Source organism: Haliotis asinina, chromosome 2 (genome assembly GCF_037392515.1).
Source record: "Haliotis asinina isolate JCU_RB_2024 chromosome 2, JCU_Hal_asi_v2, whole genome shotgun sequence".
NCBI classification, from domain to species: Eukaryota; Metazoa; Mollusca; class Gastropoda; order Lepetellida; family Haliotidae; genus Haliotis; species Haliotis asinina.
Genome location: NC_090281.1, coordinates 34,628,927 through 34,648,662, shown reverse-complemented (window position 1 = coordinate 34,648,662; position 19,736 = coordinate 34,628,927). Strand labels below are relative to the sequence as shown.

Sequence of the window (19,736 nt, the reverse complement as noted above, 5' to 3'; positions counted from 1 at the left end):
TTCCGACGAAAGAAAGTACATGGACAACGACAAAATCACACGAATAGATCACTGACACAGGAATTTGCGAGAAAAAGGGTAAGCATGTTGGGTCTTGGTTTATTATATTCGTCATCAAAACAACATGTTTCGCCCACTGGCGACCCACTAAAATAGCCCCCTAACACACACATCCTGGTAGATGCGAACCACATGGCAACCAAGGGGAAGTTAGCCGCGCCCTGCACTGTACTCCCTGCTCAGCGGTGGACTGTTCCAGTAGATGGTGTACTCTCGCTGTTCAATGCCAGTGACAAAGAGAAAGCCATGGTCTGCAGCAGAGCGATAGGCTTTATCAATTTTGAATTAACGGTTCGCTTTGACGGAGAGCACGCAAGTTGGCGCATCAGTTGAATATTGGCGGGGAATACGCAGCGTTGAGATACAGCTAGTGTAGCTTAGCTGTGGTTTGTGACGCTGAGTTGCCTGTGCATGTGGATGTAATAGCGACAACTCGTGCTGTACAGAAACTGTACGGAAGACAAACGCGCGGATTTGATGGATTGTTGAGTTTGACGCTAACAACAAGCTTGTTAAAACTTTGTAGCATCACGAGCGATATTACCAGGAAGTGACTGACATATTCTGGAGTGGGTTGAGCTGACATCACTGTCAACAAGGAGCCAGTTGTCTCTCATCCCGGATTAGGATTAAAGAGGATAAGGATTAACACTGAAGTATGACGAGGCAGGGAAACTCCGGACAGGTACAGGTTATCGATGGGAAGAAGAAGTCTTTGTGTAGAAAGGTGAGATATCTATTTGCAGTGACCGCTGACTGGCCACTGACTGTACCAAGTGCAGGTCAAGTGATGGAGGAATGTGGAAAAAAGAGGGCAGTGAAAGATTGGTTTAAGTTATCCTCAGTTTTACAAAGCTAGCGGAAGGAATATGTAGTTTTTGCCGGTAGAAAGGAAATGTAGTATTGCTGTTGGCTACTTTACATTAATACACGTTCACACTAACGTGCATTGTATTATCGCACCATTGGAACAGACTATGTTATAATAATATTGCCCATGGTGTAGTGAATGAGTTTAGCTTTACGACGCTTTTTTACCGTCACAACGGAGAACACCAGTAATGGATTTACACCATGTAGGGAATCTAACCCCGGTCTTCGGAGTGAAGAAAGAACGCCTTAACCTCTTGACTAACCCGTGAAATAAGGTAGGTAACGGAACAATCCGAGTGAATCTGAATGTGGAGGTGTGTCGTGACCAATGGGCATTAAGCTGGACAACCAGCTGGTCACTCTACCACATACCTAAGAGATCCTTATACAAATACAGCATAAAACAGGCTTCTTTCGGGGTTGAGTGTTAGAACACGTTACGACGTTCCCAATCCCATGGCTACACTGACTGATTGATTAATCTTGTGTTATCATCAACTTGATATCTAGAGTTATTGTTCATAGTATCTACATCAGATTGAGACGCGAATTTCAGTTGCCGCCATTTAATAGCTGCAATGTTGTCGAGTGCAGCGTTAAAGAAATCAAGACACATGATTATCACAGTGCCAACGTTCTTCCTATCTCGCTCGTATTACTCCCTTAATAAACAGATTACATTTAATAATCGTATTTAATAAATAACAGACCCAAATATCCGAATACAAATATCCTACACTCTCAATTTAAGCTAGTTGCTATTTTCTTATAAAGTGAATTAGTTTCAAAACTTATTTAAAGTTAGTGTTTGTTTTTCAGTCAGGGGGTAGTGGGGTTGCTTATCTGGTTATAGCAGTTGCTCGTCACGCCCAAGGTCCGGGTTCGAAACCCCACATAGGTAGGCGAAGCCCATTTTTTTCTGGTGTCCCCCGCTGTGATACTAGCGCAAAATTTCTAAATTCCACTCACTCATCTAATTAAATGCAAATAATTTAATAATAATTTAATTGTTTAATCGAACCTAGTACACGACATCCCCTGTCCTTGTCTAAACAAGGAAACAGTATACAACATTACAACATTTAATCAATATTGTCAACTATTTTATTCACAAAATGAAAAAAATACTCTTAATATGTGACACTAATTCATATATATATGAATTGCACATATATATATTTCGGTGCCTTGGTCTTAAACGCAAATGTAAACCATCAAATATGCCTGCAAATGTCTGAAAGGAAACTACAAAATATGGGGTGTTTAATGGCTACCAATCTATTCAATTATTCAGAAATTATCTGGTTCTAGTCAATGTGGTGTGTCATTGATGCTGCTGTCGGCAACGTTCGCCTCATTGTGGACACAGCTGTGCTCAGGCTTAAACATTGTTTTGCTTATTCCAACAAACTATGATCGATAATGGAATATGTTCATCAGGGTAATGCACAATAATATCCCATGCAGGAGCTGTTTACTATCGTCCTATAGCAGCAGTGATATTTTACGACATATAGCATGGCGATTGGTTGGCGCTTATTCCAGTACTGTGCACGTGTTATATATTTTCCAATACTGAAATGGACACAACTAAAAATAGCAACTGAAGCTTCCGTCAATTGTTGCTTTGTCAACATCTTGCAGAAATGTTGGCCTAGTGTTTTTAATTCACCGACATTACATTGCATATTTATAAGTTGAAATGGCCTTTGAGTAAGTAGACTAGTTATATGTCGATTGCTGCTTAGAGCAAGTGTAAATAGCCGTACCCAGTGTGTCAATTTCTGTCAGTCAGTAGGGAATTCCACTCACGTTGTCAATTTCAGTAATTGATTGGCAGCAATTCATCTGTTATGATTCGTCAGTGGTTTTAATATTCTCCATTTTTTAGGAATATGTTACATTGTTAGTTACACTTAAAAAGAAATAATCAATTATCTCATTAACACTAGTATGTGTTACAGTTTTTATATTGTATTCTATACAGTGAGTGAGTTTAGTTTTACGCCGCACTCAGCAATATTACAGCTATATGGCGGCGGTCTGTAAATAATCGAGTCTGGACCAGACAATCCAGTGGTCAACAACATGAGCATCGATCTGCGCAATTGGGAACCGATGACATGTGTCAACCAAGTCAGCGAGCCTGACCACCCGATCCCGTTAGTCGCCTCTTACGACAAGCTGAGTCGCCTTTTATGGCAAGCATAGGTTGCTGAAGGCCTATTCTACCCCGGGACCTTCACGGGTCTGTATTCTATACAGGGATCAGATGGATGCAAACTGACTGAAATTGCTTTCAGTTTAAGTATTCATGCCGTCATTAGCTAACAAGCGTAATTTGTAATGGCACCTGTCGCATCAATCAATCAAACACCTGATCACTGGTGCATTTAACGAATAATCCATAGTGTTGTATATGTCACCCGAGCACTTATAACAGTAAATATCAATTTTAAAGTGATATTGATTTGTGACCAAAACTCGCCACGGGTGTTTAAATGGTTCCTGTATTTGCTAGATATTAGTTCAAGGCAATAATATATGGATTTCTGCTTCTTTATTTTGAGGAAGAGGAAGCGAATATACTCCGAAAAGTCGAGTCCATCCAAATAGAAACGCTGACTTCCATAAATTCCTGCCTTTACGTGTATTAGCACGCACGCACGCAAGTACGTGCGTGCGAGTGTGCCCACGCAAGTAGTACATCCTCAAGGCGCTGGTATTTTACATGGGGCATTGGATGTCAGTCTCAACGACACATTGTATTATCAATATCAACTCCCCGGGGAGTATGCGAGACTATCAACGGATTCGCTGGGTTCTTTTAAATGCATAGGGTTGAGTGTTGTAAACAGTGACAACACTACAAGAGTCTGCACACAAAGTCAACTCCAAGGTTTTTATACCCGATCACAGGTTGACTCGATCCCGACACTTCAAGCCCTCTGGATCACGAGCCTGGCGCCTTAGGGAGGTCGCCTACTATCACTATCTTGATCACTTCCAAAGACTAATATCTAAAAGTGAGGGAATGAGTGAGTTTGACTCTGCTTTTAAACAGTTAAACAGCCACGTGTCAGCTTGCTGTTGGAGAAAGAACCGCTTGCTGTGGGAGAGATCTGAGTCTAAATTGATCTTCAGAAACCTATTCTAAGAGGTGACAAATGGAATCGGGTGGTCAGACTCGCAGACTTGACTGACACAAATGTCATCCTCATGTTGATGATCACTGGATTGTCTGGTCCGGATTCGATTGTTGATAGGATGCGGCTCTATACAGCTATTTATCGTGAGTATTGTTTTACGCCTCTTTCATAACTATTAGAGCAATACCACAGCGAGGAACATCTGAAGATTAATCCAGACATCATACCCAAGTGGGGAATCGAACCCGGACGAGCGAACGCTTAAACAACTGGACTATCCCTACCATCCCAACAGCGGAATGAAATCAAGCTGCGTTGTGAAACAACACTCACTTATTTGTTGGTCGGTGTAGAGGGCTACTGGCTAACAAGGATAAGGATATTGCTTAAAGCGGCGTAAAACCATATTCAAGTGCAATATGCACGTTACGTAAACACCATCAAAGACATACTGAGCCGATGATTTCATGCCAGTCATCCACATAACTCAAGTTCCAGTTCTACAACACATCCGGCGTTATTTGCCAAACGTATTCTAAACCAATTCCAGTCGTTTTACCATTTCCCCATGTGGAAACGCAGAGCGAGAAATAACCATTCCACACACGTGTTGCTAACCCCACAACTTTCCACGTGGTGCTCCTGTTTTCGTGCTGAAGCCTTCGTCGACGACGATCAACACCTCGCGCGATGTGTGTTCCTCATGGGAAGATTCGGGCGTGTCCATTAAGTTGCGTTTTGACGAAAAAAGCATGGCTGGAAACAGTTTAAAAAGTATTATCACTACAGTTGTGGAGGTTACCCTGTGTTCAGTATCTGAGGCATGTGTCAACTGCCGATTTTTCTTGATTCTGTAAGTCTTTTGCGATTTGTACGGTTCTTACTTGGTGAAATACAATGAACGCAATAATAGTGCTTTGTAGACTAAGTTAACAGGGATTAATTTTCGAGTTGGCATGCATCGAAATGATATGACGGGCGTATACATCGACAAAATATGCTTCAGCAGTTGACGAATCGAAACGAATGGCTTCGTTAGTTCCTGCAGGAAAAGGTATCTGTTAGACGTGTTCTTGCTTAGGAAACATGGCAACATCCTGAGTGAGTGAGTGAGTTAAGTTTTACGCCCTTTTAGCATTATTCCGGTAATTACAAACCGGGGAACACGGGCAATGGGCTTCGCATTTCATCCATGTGTGGAACCGAACCCGGGTCTTCGGAGTGACAAGCGAACGCTTTAAGCAGACCGGTACATCTTTATATCATTTAGCCTAATACCAAAACATTCCAAACATCTAGATCTAACAGAGATCCGATAGCAAAATACATTGCATGTCTTCTTGTTTTTTTTTCTTCTTCTTTTATTTTATTATTTTTTTGTTTGTTTTTATTTTGTTTTCTTAACGCTGCACTCAGTAAGATTTCAGCCATATCAATAATGAATACTGGACGGGTGATCGACATCATGAGCATCTGTTTATGCAAATGGGATTCGATGACATACATGGGACAAGTCGCCTTTTATGGGTTGCTGAAGATCAGTTCTAACCCGGATTCACCTTCTATGACAAGCATGGATCGCTGGAGACCAGTTCCAATTTACCCGTATTCAACTCCTTCGACAAGCATGGATTGCTGAAGATCACTTCTAAACCAGATCTTCTTTTATGAACCACGGATGTAAACGAATGCTTTACGAGCTACATGAGAGAGAAAGTAAGCATTACCCGCGATATGGTGTTCACGTGACATTGTATCCCAATTACATAGATCGAAGCTCATGGTATCAAACACTGGTTCAGACTCGGAGTGTGTCGTTACACAACCCGCATCTTATACAACACCACTTTAATTGATTAGTGCTTCCGAAATTATCGTTGAAAACGAGGACGATTAGGCTTGGAAGCAACAACTCAGGGGGTGATATTTTCATTAAAGTGACATTTGGGAATTGCCGTTTGCATATATACGAATGTCAATCACATTATTATCTCAATCATAGTCGTAATGCGGGCGTTCATGTCCTACCAACTGATGTGCATACGAAAGGCACTGCTGAGTGTCACGTGCATTCTGATTAAAGACAAACAACAGCACCTTTCGTTGTAATATTAGACTTGGTTTCGTCTTAGGGTTAAAGGAAAGGAACACCCGTCTCGATAGACGACCTCCAACATGGCTGCCTCGTGTTACATAGATCAGTGGCAATACCGGTCGCTCGGCTTATACCGTTAACAATCGACATGACTTTCAGTAGTAATCCTCAAGAATGCTGAAACACCGTTTATAACAATCACTCTTATGACGAAATGATGGATATATCGAACACTTGCGTGTTTGATCCCAGTCTGTTGCTCAATACAGTAGTCGAAATGAAAATAGTGAGTGAGTGAGTTTAGTTTCACGCCCAACTCATCAATGTTCAGGGAATATGGTGACGCGGTATGAAAAAATCTACTGTTTTACCGAACTAACTTAACTGATCCTTCGAGTAAATGAAATTAGAGTTAACTTATGGCATGAAATATATCCAAATATACTGAGCCAAAAAAGAAACTTAACAAAGTATAATTTTCAAAAATAAAGAATAAATTTTTTAGCAGAACCCACTCAAACCCATCCATTCGTCGTGCAAATGACGTTAGGGCCAAATCAGGTTTTGCGCGTGCAGTCATGTGATCTTCGCTTTGAAGTTTTCTTGATTTGCACGTGTTTGCACGAGTACTTTAAATGCCGCGATTGTTGCAAATGTGCAACGTGAACGTGTCGTTGGCATGTTCCAAACGGGCAGATCAGTTATTGACGTCGCAAGAGCAACGGGATGCAGCCGTCGTACTGTGTATGACTTGCGAGGTCGTCTACAACAAACTGGCACCACTTCTAATCCCCCAAAGTCACCTACGTAACAGATTTCTGCCGGCTACACGAACCAGCTTGGGCTGAGATGTTTAGAGTCGACTGCCCTTACAGACCATTCGAAATCGGTTGTAGGCTGCCAATCTCCATTCTCGACGTCCATATTGTGACTTGACATTCTGTATACCTATGTTATGGAACGTCGGTGTAGCCTAATGGAACTGATTGTGGCACTGTCAGTGTATCGAGTACATCACACAGATCTCAGCAATGAAATAATAACAGTTTAACCATCTTACCATCTCTTGTTCTTTTATAACCCCCTAAAGAAAGAATGTGAAGTTTCTATTTTGACTCAGTGTATGTGTGCCACCTTGCTTATCCATGATGCGTCAACGCTGTAGTGAATGATCAACAACCCGTTCGTAAAATAGCCGACTTTAGAAAGGTCAGTAGACTGACATATCCAAGGAAGTCCATACAAGTCTACAAAATGTGGCAACTCTAGATTTCCACAGCGTCAGGGTCTCTGGAAAGTAAGAAAGGCTCAGGGTTCTTTTTCATTACATTTTACTATTTATAGTGTGAACATTTTTATATGTAAAATGTGTTCATTTCTGAGACTAGTTGTTAGTTTGGGAGGGTTTCGAAGGTGATGGGGGTTGTATTTTACGATGCATGCATCAACATAGCAACCGCACACCCTTGTGTGGCTGTGTGGCTGTGTTACACGGAATTATGCATCATTCATAACGTTAGTCTCATTGTTTCGTGTTTTTGTTGTTTTACGCCGCATCCAGCAATATTCCAGCTTTGTGGCGATTACCTATAATTTAACTGAGTCTGGACCAGACAATCCAGTGATCATCAACATGAGTATCGATCTGCGCAATCGGGATACAATGACGCGTCAACCAAAACCTCAGCGAGCCTGACCACCCAGTCACGTTAGTCGCCTCTTACGACAAGCATGGGTTGCTGAAGATCAACTCTACCCCGTACCATAACGTTCATGCTATGCCATTCCTTATCCAGCTATATATCGCCACACGTTGCCTTAAACCGTGTTTGCAAACATGAAGCGATCGCCGAAACGTGCACGATTTGTTTGGCTCAGGGAAAGGTCGGTTATTCGCGGTCGTGACCTGCGTGGGGCGTGATACCAAGTCACAGCACATGTTGTTGGAACAACGTCTAGGGATTTGCTCAAAACTACAAATAAATGTTATGTTCATTTAGACGTACGTTTGATTATGTGGTACATTAATAACAACACAACTAATAACCAATAACGGAGACGGAAATACCAAAAGGACTACAAATGTCACAGCTGTAAACGCCACATCTGTACCGAAATACAATATTTAGAAGGAAACAGTTGATACGACCCCTTTTCTGGATTCACACAGGTGACAGTACCTTGAACCTCTTCACATTTTTTGACAATGCAACTTTCCGTGGCTTTACATGTGTGTTGTCTGTTTCATGATTAAATATTTATCATTTAACTATATCATTTTCCGTGTAATAATTACTGGATGACTTCTAGTATCTCATCGGACTCTGTACACAGGCTGTGCATCTACACTTGTTGGGATGGTGATGGGTCAATCTTGTGATTAAAGCACGGGTAATTTTGCTGGAATATTGCTAATAACTAAAAACTAAAAACGTAGAAACGTAAAAACCTAAAAAGCGTAAAACTAAACCCCCTCATTTATGCTCTGTTCTGTAAAATATATCTATTTCAAGTATTGTTATATCATCCCATACTGATATCTTTAAGAAAATCAGTATATGTGCTGTTCTTTCGACACTTTTTAAACAGGACTGATGCAATCGCAGAGTAATGTCTTGTCCCGGAATTGTTTAAGCTATATATTTTTGCACGTGATTACCAAGCCCCTGTTTTACATACTGAGGCAAGAACAAGTCACATGAAAGACATAATCAATTTAACAGTAATTCTTTCCAATTCCATACACAATAACAATCTCGGTGTGTTCTGTTCTGCCCTTCGAGTGAGTGAGTTTAATCTTACGCCACACTCAGCACCATTCCAGTTATGTGGCAGCGTTATGTAAATAATGGCATCTGGACCAGACAATCCGGGGATCAACAGCATGAAAATCGATCGATGCCATGTGTCAACCCAGTTAGCGAGCCTGAACACCCGTTCCCGTTTGTCGCAAGCATCAATTCAAAGGCGGATCTTCACGGGTCTCTGCCCTTTGATGAGTGAGTGAGTGAGTGAGTTTAGTTCTACGCCGCTTTTTAGCAATAATCCAGCACGATGAGGGACACCAGTAAACCCGGGCCTTCGGCGTGACGAGCGAACGCTGTAACCACTAGGCTACCCCCACCCCCCAGGCCTATTCTGGTCTTCTCCAGCGGGAGGGTTACGAGATTCGGGCTCGCTGGCTTAGTTGATGCATCATCGTATCGTAACTGCGTAGATCGATGCTCGTGTTGTAGATCACTAGATTGTTTGCTCCAGCAGTTTCGGAAGGGCATATAGAAGCTGAATGAGCATGAATACAAGATACGTTTATATTGATAACACCTTCTTTACATCTTTACACGACGTTTCAGAGCTAATTCGGGAGCAAGAATCGGTATATTCGAGAATTAGCTCCGAGACGTCGTATAAAGATTAGAAAGAACTGTTTTCCATATAAAAAAAGGAAGTCAATACAATCGCAAAAGATTGCAGGTTTTTTTTTGTAGGATTACTGGTAACGCATTTCTATCCACCACCACCACCACCAAATGTTTTTGTAATATATTCAAACAACAATCGGTTGTTTTCTTTTTTATGAATTTATTACATCCCTCGAGAGGATATATATCACACGACCACGCACGTGAACGCTCTAGCGACCTCCTTATTACCAACACTACAATCATTGTTAAATCGATCTTTCAACAGGTACCAGTGAATGAGCGACTGTGATTGTGTGAGAGGGCTTTAGACAAAAGATGAAAAAAAACAATGCTCCTGTCGTATAACGGCGGGTCACGCCATTTAATGACCTTCACGCGAGTGAATTCCGACAGCTGGTGATTGAGTCAATGTTAAGGCCCGGGCCTGATCGAAATATACTGAACAGCAAAACAAACTGAAGTTTCGGAAGAATGAAATCTCATTATGGTTATGTCTCCTTTTTGAAAACTTGACAAAACACATTAGCGTTTCGTTTGCTGTTCAGTACATATCAAATATTCTAACCTTTTCAGGTGCAAGAGATGGGCCCAAAGTTTTGCAAGTCTCAAACGTTTGCATCTTAGGAGTCAATGATGTTTAAGCTAGAAGTGAGTGAGTTCACTTTTACGCCGCACGCAGCAGTGTTCCAGATATACTGCGGAAGTGTGAAAATAATCGAGTCTGAACCAGACAAGCCAGTGGACAACAACATGAGCATTGATCTGCGCAATTGGCAATTGTGTCAACCAAGTCAGCGAGTCTGACCACAGGATACCGTTAGTCGCATTTTACGACATGTTTAACCTAGGAGAATATTCGTGAGAACAGTTTTATCCCAAATCAAGTTTATAAAAGCTACAAAACCCGTTCGGTAATCACAAAAAATATCTGCTAAAAGCCTTCCCGGTGGACAATGTTATGATGAGTGCGGGTTTAGGAATCACTGGTAAATCTGAATGACACCCACAGAAGACACCTATCACAAACACATGCAGAGGCAAATCAATTGTTCACCTGAAAACTAGAACGGATACCCATGAACTGCTGACCCTGACGCAGCAACACCAACTAATATCAAAAAAGAGTTGCCCAGTATGTTCTAAAACTATTAATTGTTAGCATATGTACAGGTGGAAAACCGAAGGAATTATTGAATCCTTGTTCAACTGCTGTTCAAATTCTAATCTTTCACATACATTAAATGTTATCAGTACTACTGTTGATGTATTACATTTCTGTAATGATTACACTACACAGATGTTACAGTGATTATGAATGTAATTTTCACGGTCACAGTTGATTTCAGGCTATAGTTGAGTTATATATTGCCCACAGAGCAGCTTGCATGTACATGTGCTGCAGTCAAGCTGCGTGACATAGATATTGATGGCATAACGATAACCGTAATTTATGCTATTACACATGTACGACATAAGTCACATGCCAGACATATCCAAGGTCACGAACTGCGTAACTGTGTCAAGCAGTCTCTCTGTATGTAAACAAGGCAGCGAAGGCTTTTGAAGCGCCAATAAAATTATGTCTGCCATAAGCGAGAGGTACACCTGTGGCGTGTTGGCCCTGAGCCACCCGCATTGGCCCTGAGCGCTTGGTTACATCAAACCATTCGTAAGCAACTCATGTTGATTCTAGAGAAGCCGAATAGCCCCTTTGCGGATCCATGTTATATGTAGGTTTCGGAAAGGGGCAAGTGGTGACGAAATATGGGTTGTTTACGATGGCGAAATTCACTGTGTAAAGAAGCGTCAATATGTATATCAGGATCAACTAATCATGAGTCCGAATCCTAAACTTCATTTCTCCACACCATACAAATATTCAGTGGTTTCACGAAAAAAGACAACATCTGACAGCTTTCTGAACTTGCGAAACCTCTGAACAACAATCCTTTCTGTACAGCTTGTTTATTTATTATATTTTCAAATCTTTGTTTCAGACTGCGTGTTACAAGTTCACCCTATTCATCATAGCTGTCACGCTGGCGTCCCTCATCGTGTCATGCGTGGTTGTGGTGGTCTGTAAGTACTAATATGCACTACGTCACAACTTCTCTAAAACATACTGTGAGGAAATACAAACGCATTTCACTAATAAATGTCAGACATATTTCCAAAAATTACATATCACGGTAGAGAAAGTGGTATTATGACGAATTCTTAAGAGTATTGTAGTGTTTACAGAGGATTACGTTTGCTTTTGGAAACAGCAACATCTCTAAAACGGACTTATGTAGAGAGTCCAGTATGCGTTTTTATGTCTCTCAGTATACATAGTGCATTTATCGTACTAACTGAACTGTCAGCCCTCAGGGACGCTACCATATAATATCTTTTCCCCAAAAATTACCTATTTAGATTACAGCATAAAATTAATAACTTCAAATGGATTAATGCAACGTTGTATTAAATAAACTCTCAGGCCTTCTATCAGCCGAGCATAATTTCAAGCATTCTCTTCCCACAGAGGCTACTTGTCACATGCATACGGGAATTACGAATGATTACTTTTGAAAGAACGTCGCTGATTGCACAACTAAATCAGATGGCAACCTATCACAAATCTTAAATACTCGCACCATGAAAGAGCCGTATTAGAACAGAGGTTCATAGGAAGATATGACAAGTAACCTCTGTGGGAAGAGAATGAATTTCAAGCGAACCCCATAGAGTTATGTCCCTTGGGGCGATTTGCACGAATGTCCTGTAAGCCAACTTGGGACTGAAAGCAGTTCGGCAACCACAAATAACACCGACAGTTTTTTATGTCAGGTTTACATAGTTTACACGCCATATATGGCAAGTGTTATCTGTTGGGTAGTAAGTATTACTTGCATCAATACGAAGCTGAAGGGAGAGCAAATGTTCCCGACATGGAAAATGTAGGCGAAAATATCATCGAAAATGTGTGACATTGTGCCTTTAAGTGAACAATCTGACAGACAGTCACAACTGCTTGAAGCTATCCGCCCTAACACTTTCTGGCAAGCTTTGTATGTCTGTGTGGAGGCGCCAGGCTAGTGATTCAGCGAGCTTGAGGTGCCGAGATCGGTCCCACCTGTAAAAAAATCTCTTAGTCAATTTTACATGCAGACCACTGCAGTGTTTTGACAACCCCAAGGGTACAGTACACAATTCTGTGTACCTAAAGGAACTCGCGAATCCGTTCGTAAATGACGTGATGGTGGTGGCCATATGAATACGTGCAAACATCAGGGCGTAGGTAATGTGACTATGCGCCCCAGTTCACCCAGCTGTGAAAGGATATCTCGTAAGAACGGGAAAGCCACATAACTCGGTGCGCCTTGTGGGTGCAACAGTTGTGTACACACCAGGGAGTTGAGATTGATTAGACAGTGTGCCGTTTGAGACTGACATCCAATGATCGAGAGAAAAAAAAACCAATGCGTCTTTGAGGAGCGCAGCTGGATGTTGACGCCATAAATGAATTAATTAGTCAGTCAATCAATATATATGCCAAATAGCGATCAATCGCTAAGTTCTCATAATATAGTGTAAGGGAAATACGAAATGTGTGTATATCATTACAATAACTGAACGTGACTCCTTAGCCTGTTCAGTGTCCGCAAGTTAGTTGTCAATCACATGAACGATGCACCTTTTCTTCAATGAAATATACGCTATCAAATATACCATATTTGGTAACTTGCATATGTGGCGTTAAACAGCAAACTGATTATATACTAAACATTAAAGAGATAGTCATATATTTGATGATATGATAATTTAGTGTAAAATTCTATTTTCAGTGCGTGGTCAATTGATTGAACCAGAAAAGGTGAAGGTCACAGTGGGAAACCTCGAGCTGTAAGTAAGACCCGGATGCTGCGGGTTAAAGAATCAGTTTAAGCGGTGAATGATTGAGGTTGCTTTATATTCACTAGATTTATAAATAATCGAGGAAGAAATGACGTTAGTCGCTGGGGTTTCAAGGACTGGTAATGTATTATAGTTCGTATGGGACCAGTGATGGGTGAGACAGCGACCAACCACCTCCATTTTGTAATAATGACCAGTCCCTGAATATATGTTCCCCTTTATCAATATACTAATAAGTTACTTTGCAATGTTTTCATGATACATGTCCAAAAGTATCACTTCACGCTGCACTCCTTATTTCCACAATCCTCCTTAAAATATATGACGAATCCCTACATTCGTTCCTATTTATCATGTTGTTTACTTTATCATTTTTCATAACACAACCGTACCAAAGAATGAAGATATTTATGGATATCAACTTCTTTATATGAGAACACAACGTTTCGGAGTTAATGCTTACTCCTTCATCAGGTGATGAATTTCAGGTGATGAAGGAGTAAGCATTAACTCCGAAACGTTGTGTTCTCATATAAAGAAGTTGACATCCATAAAAATCTTCATTCTTATGTATTTCACTTCTAAATGCCCTTCAAAGATAGCCGTACCACTTTACGCTTCTATCCTCATGCCCACAACCGTTCCTATGACATAAGACCAGTCCCTAAATATATGTCCTCATGTGTTATGCTGTTGACTTGTTAAACAATTTTAATTGAAAGTATTTTGTATTTTTTCATGGCAAAACGCAAACATTACTCGTTACACTGCAATCCTTATGTTCATGTTTTCTCCACATTGCAGGGAAGTAAACAGAAATGTTTACGACAAGCTGAATGACTACTATCGCATGCTCGACGTCGACGGAAACGGAACTTACTCGATACAAGCTGCTAAAGCTCACTTCAAATTTATGGACAAAGACAGTAAGTTGAAATGAAAACCGTGAAATACGTCATGGAAAAGGCACTCTTGCTCTCTTTTGTACCCTGACGATATTTTATATTGCTGGAATACTGCTCAAGGCAGCCTAAAACCAGACTCACTCACATTTTGTAATTCCAGAAAATGTTGAGATGGGTTTGAAGCATCTATAAGGCTTTGGCATGATACACATGGGAGGAAATCTTATAATTTCCATTTATTGAAACCCTCAACCACAGGTATGGTGCCGACAAACAAAGAAAGAAACCTCGAGTGAATCAGGATTCGAACTCGCAAACGTCGGTTTCTTATCCGTCGGTTTCTTAGCCTCAAAGGAAAAGAACTGTCTTACAGTGAAATCACTTCTTGCTGCTTTTACACGACCTCACTGACACTTTTGTTAACTGTGCCACTTGTTTTTCTTTCATTAACTATGGTTATATGACCATTGGACTGGCATCAAATACCTCGTGGAATGTCCTTCATCATCACCAGACATTATCCATACGACGATACGACTGAAGTAGGGGAGAAAGCACAGGAAGGAATACATTTCATTATCACAATTCTGATAATGAAAAGCGTATCAACTATGTCGGTCCCAAAGCTTTTGACATCTGGAAAAAGGCTCTGTTTGAAGCTGATCGAGGCACAGGATAGAATACATTCATTACCACGATTCTGGCAATGGAGAAAGTAACAACTCTATCGGTACGATCGGTTTTAACATCTGAAAAAATAGCTCTGTTCGAAGCTGATCGTGAAAGATTATTGCACCGTTTGTCTTTCTGTGTGAGACTACACCGTGTATCTCGCCACATGGAATCGCAGCATTTGTAACCCTGTGATAAAGAGTCTGTATGAGCCCCCAACAAATATGGAATAATAAACCCAAGAATCTGCACTCGTTAAAAGTTATGTTCCACAACTAGATGAAACTGTCCTGGCTAACCGTAAGACGCACACCGAGGTGGAGTATGCAGCTGATCCCCTCCCATACAGCACAGGCGGAACCATGAATTTTCCAAATGGGGGTGTCGCACCTATTGTTTTCTCCACACACACGCACGCACGCACGCACGCACGCACGCACGCACGCACGCACGCACACACACACACACACACCACCTCTCCCCACTTGGATCCGCCAATATACAGACAAACATGCTACAAGTACTTTTGCTTTAGGGTTTAGCTTTACTTGTTTTGAACTTTGCGAGAGTCTGTGTTTTATATCATAAATATTTCAAATTTTCATTTTCACAGAGCGTGCAGATAAACTATTGCTGAAATAATCTGGCGTTATTCTGTATCCAGGGAATGGAGAATTGACATCAATGGAGGCTAGGGAAGCTACTGGTCGACAGTACAGGTTCATCTTCGAGGCAGAAGATTTTGATTCAGATGGCATCATTACATCAAACGACGTCATTGACGTACACAAAAGAGTGGACATCGACGGTAAGACCATTGACGTTGTGGTTGTAAACGTTTGTAAGCTGCTCTGAGACCCCGCGTTAATCGTTATAAATGTTGCTTACACTAGGGCAGCCACGTTTCCATGTGTTATGCGCACTTGTATGATCATTTTACGAGCTTTTTTACGTCAGACCAGTCTGGTTAACTGGGCAATATTCCGTTGTACTCAAGCTTATTTCAAGCTCTGTTCCACCTGTCTAACATACATGTTCCAACTATTTCATTTTTCTGACCTACGCGTAATGCTACTTCCCGCAACATTCCACTGATGGAACCGGTGAAGATCAGGGTTAGAAATGATACAGTAACCCATGCTAATTCGCAAGAGGCGACTAACGGGGTCGGGTGGTCGGTCTCGGTGACTTGGTGGACACGTCATCGATTCACAATTGCAAAGATCAATGCTCATGCTGTTGACCTCTGGGTTATCTGTTCAAGACTGGATTATTTAAAGACTGCCGCCATATAGCTGGAGTGAGTGAGCACTCAGCAATATTCCAGACATTCCAGTGATCAACAGCATGAGCACTGATTTGCACAATTGGGAACCCATGACATGTGCCAACCAAGTCAGCGAGCCTGATCAGCCGATCCCATTAGTCGACTCTTATGTCAAGTATAGTCGCCTTTTGTGGCAAGCATGGGTTGCTGAAGACCTATTCTACTCTGGATCTTCACGGGTCCATATAGCTGGAATGTTGCTGAGTGCGGTCAAAAACAAAACTCACTCGCTCCACTAATGGATATTTAATTATGCACTTCATAGGAATGGACACATACAATATCCACATGGCCAGTAGACATTAGGGCCTTAATAAAGTTGTTTCATGTCTTTGTTCCAGATGATGAACTGGTATCAAAAGATGAATTTATCTTTTACCATGAAATGGTAAGTTATGACGAAGAGACTACACTTTAATACTTTCTTAGAAGCCCATGTAAACGAATGTGTAGAACATTACACCACAAGTGACAACATGTTTTCCACTGTTTACAAGAGCTGTATTGTTCATGTTTATGTGTATGAACACTAGGTGTTCAGGTGTTCAGGTGTTCAGGTAAACCTATCAGGTAAAGTGAAGTAGAACTATTTGGTAATTCAACAATATCATGTTATGGATGTGCTTTGAAAAGTGCTTCCTCCCTACAGTCCATTGTTTTGAATCCGAAAATCCCAACAGGGATTTCTGTCGGGATGCTTTACTAAATCCATCGGCATTGTGCTTGCCTTTTGTCTAACTGTCTAATATCCATTTCCATAAAAGGTGTCTTTGACTAAGTACAGCATTACTTTGACTGGCATTCTAGAAGTTGAGAAAAAACTTGAAGACAATTTTTATGCATATACAACTTCTTCATTCTGTATAGGCGACGATTCAACATAGATTTTAAGATCATTGTCAAGTGAGTAAGTGATTTAGTTTAGTTTTACGCCACTCTCAGCTATATGTCGGTGGTCTGTAAATAATCGAGTCTGACCAGACAATCCAGCAATCAACTCGTTCTCAAGCAAGTGTTGACAACGGTGTTAGAATCTACGTCGAAACACCCTATACAGAATAAAGTAGTTGTATGTCCATTTAAAGCATCTCCATTCTTAAGTACAGAATTTCATATATTCCCTGATAACATTTTATTTTTTTCACAAATTTTCCCGAATCTTCCCCCTAATTAAATAAAGGGATTTGTGCAAATTTGCAAAATCAGTTGTTTTGACAGATTAAGATCATCCCGAGTGATGATATCAAACGGTATCTGAATCATTTTATATTGTTATGATCAACTAGTGTTAATACCAGCACATTTGAAAAGAGAGTCTAAATTGATGTTGGTTTGCAATGCTAAAACCTCTCCTCAAATGCTTCAACATTCCATGAAAATTGTATTATCTTGGTAGACTCTTCAAAACAGATCATTTTTTCAATATATTTTACAGGCTCGTCGAGCGGCGCACGACCGAGGGGCCCTTTAACATGACACGCAATAACTGCCACTGTCGTTTACACGTTATGATGTTTATGTATGTGCATTTCATCTTTGGAAACATCGACACATTTCCGAGGCATTAATGGGTGAAACTCGGTTTGTTTCTTCCTTGGGAGTTTCCATAACATGTTTTTAGATAGATTAAACCTTCACGATCATGCAACATTAATTCGGTCCACGAGAAAAGGCATGCAAAAGCTTTGCTTTTAAACCCTACTCTCTTATTTACGCTATGTTACATACATCTAGTCATAATTATCAGAGCCTTGGAATCTGTAACGAAACCTGTAACGAAAGTCTAGACCACGAGATAAATAACAGCACAGCATGTTCGTGTTAAATTTCTAAAAAAAAATTACATTTTGAATTTACACTTAAACTCGAGATGGTTCTTCCATAGGACAGAGCTCTGCATTGAATATGTTTTAGTTGAAATAATTTCAGTCATTTGAAAATACGGCTATGTAATGTTACGATCTCTACGAACTTCTACAGGAACGATTGTGTTTACTTGCATATAATATATACCCAAAATAACATTCTCATGATTCCTGTCAAAGGTCAAGGCCACCGTTGAAGTTGTTGTGAAACATTGTTGTGACATTGATTGACAGCTACTGTTGCCCTGTCCCTAATGCAATCCAGAGAGGTGATAATTGTTGGAAAATGAGAATGAGGAAAATGTCTTAATCAAGGATTAGAGAAAAGGTATGGTCTGACAGTACCCTCAAGTTTTTTTTTCAAGATTTTAGAAGCTTTGTGAAAATCACAGTTACAGACTTCCGTCTGCTATCCAGTCCTCCAGACACTTGTCACATATCATTTCTTTCATATGGTTTCTTCCTAGATTCAGTGTATTTAACATTTCCATGTTTTTTCATAACATTAACCAACAACGAGATTACCAAGGCATCGGCATCAATTTCTTCCACAGAAGAACACGGGGAAGTTCTATTTGTTCATATTCAAAAATCAAAGTTATTCGTATATAAGGGGTGGTGGGGTAGCGTAGTGGTTAAGGCGTTCGCTCGTCACGCCGAAGACCCGGGTTCGATTCCCCACATGGGTACAATGTGTGAAGCCCATTTTCTGGTGTCCCCCGCCGTGATATTGCTGGAATATTGCTAAAAGCGGCGTAAAACGTAATTCACTCACTCACTATTCGTATATAAACAAGTTAAAGTATGTTTGAAAATGTAAAGGATTGTCTATCATTTCAACCTAGACCACAGTACACCGTCAGAGCAACGCCTTCTCTACTTCCGCTGAATTGATACATTTGCCTAGCGCCGTGAGGCTCTATTTCCAATGAAAGGTGTTTAAATCTAAAATAAACTAAGTCTTGCAGCAGCGAGTATCCCGCAACTTATGAAAAAATGTTAACGACAGCGGGTTATTGCGCAAAGAAGCTTTTTGACAGACATGTTATATAGTAAAAAACGTTTAAGGGCCCGTTTTTCGTGTAATCTTAATATTGGAATCCTCGGTTCAACGTGTATCTCTCATGTACATTCCATCAATACTATCAGTATCAGAACTCATCATCATGTGTTGATCAACGCCTGGAAAAAGTCATGTCCATCGTATATGCATATACTTGTAAATATGAAGGTATTTATATATTTTGTTTATGGTTAGTAGGTCATGGCATATATCCTTTAAATTAATGCTAATAATAGTACAGTTTTAATCAATTTTGCATAATTTTATAATTGACAGTAGACAATAGAATTTGTTGTTTCGTTGTATCTATTAGTTGCCGTTTTCTCTGCCCATAATGTATTTTCAACCGCTTGACATATGGTCATAATATAATTTGAACGTTGTACAATAAATTTTGTATTGGTA

The 19,736-nt window shown here is 40.5% G+C and overlaps 1 protein-coding gene across 1 annotated transcript; it reads left to right on the top strand.

The window, feature by feature from the left end:
* The first annotated feature begins 197 nt into the window (after nucleotides 1–197).
* LOC137273645 (uncharacterized) lies at nucleotides 198–19,736 on the top strand. The gene is made up of 7 exons (XM_067806425.1): nucleotides 198–787; nucleotides 11,600–11,681; nucleotides 13,430–13,487; nucleotides 14,304–14,425; nucleotides 15,741–15,884; nucleotides 16,745–16,791; nucleotides 17,839–19,736. Exons 1-7 carry the CDS (start codon nucleotides 719–721, stop codon nucleotides 17,872–17,874), a joined length of 558 nt encoding a protein of 185 aa, XP_067662526.1. The 5' UTR covers nucleotides 198–718; the 3' UTR covers nucleotides 17,875–19,736.

Excerpts from the sequence above, each read along its gene's own strand:
- LOC137273645 (XM_067806425.1), top strand. The coding sequence starts at position 719 with ATGACGAGGCAGGGAAACTCCGGACAGGTACAGGTTATCGATGGGAAG. Across the intron at positions 15,885-16,744 it reads CAAAAGAGTGGACATCGACG|ATGATGAACTGGTATCAAAA; the intron begins GTAAGACCATTG and ends TCTTTGTTCCAG. Across the intron at positions 16,792-17,838 it reads TTATCTTTTACCATGAAATG|GCTCGTCGAGCGGCGCACGA; the intron begins GTAAGTTATGAC and ends TATATTTTACAG.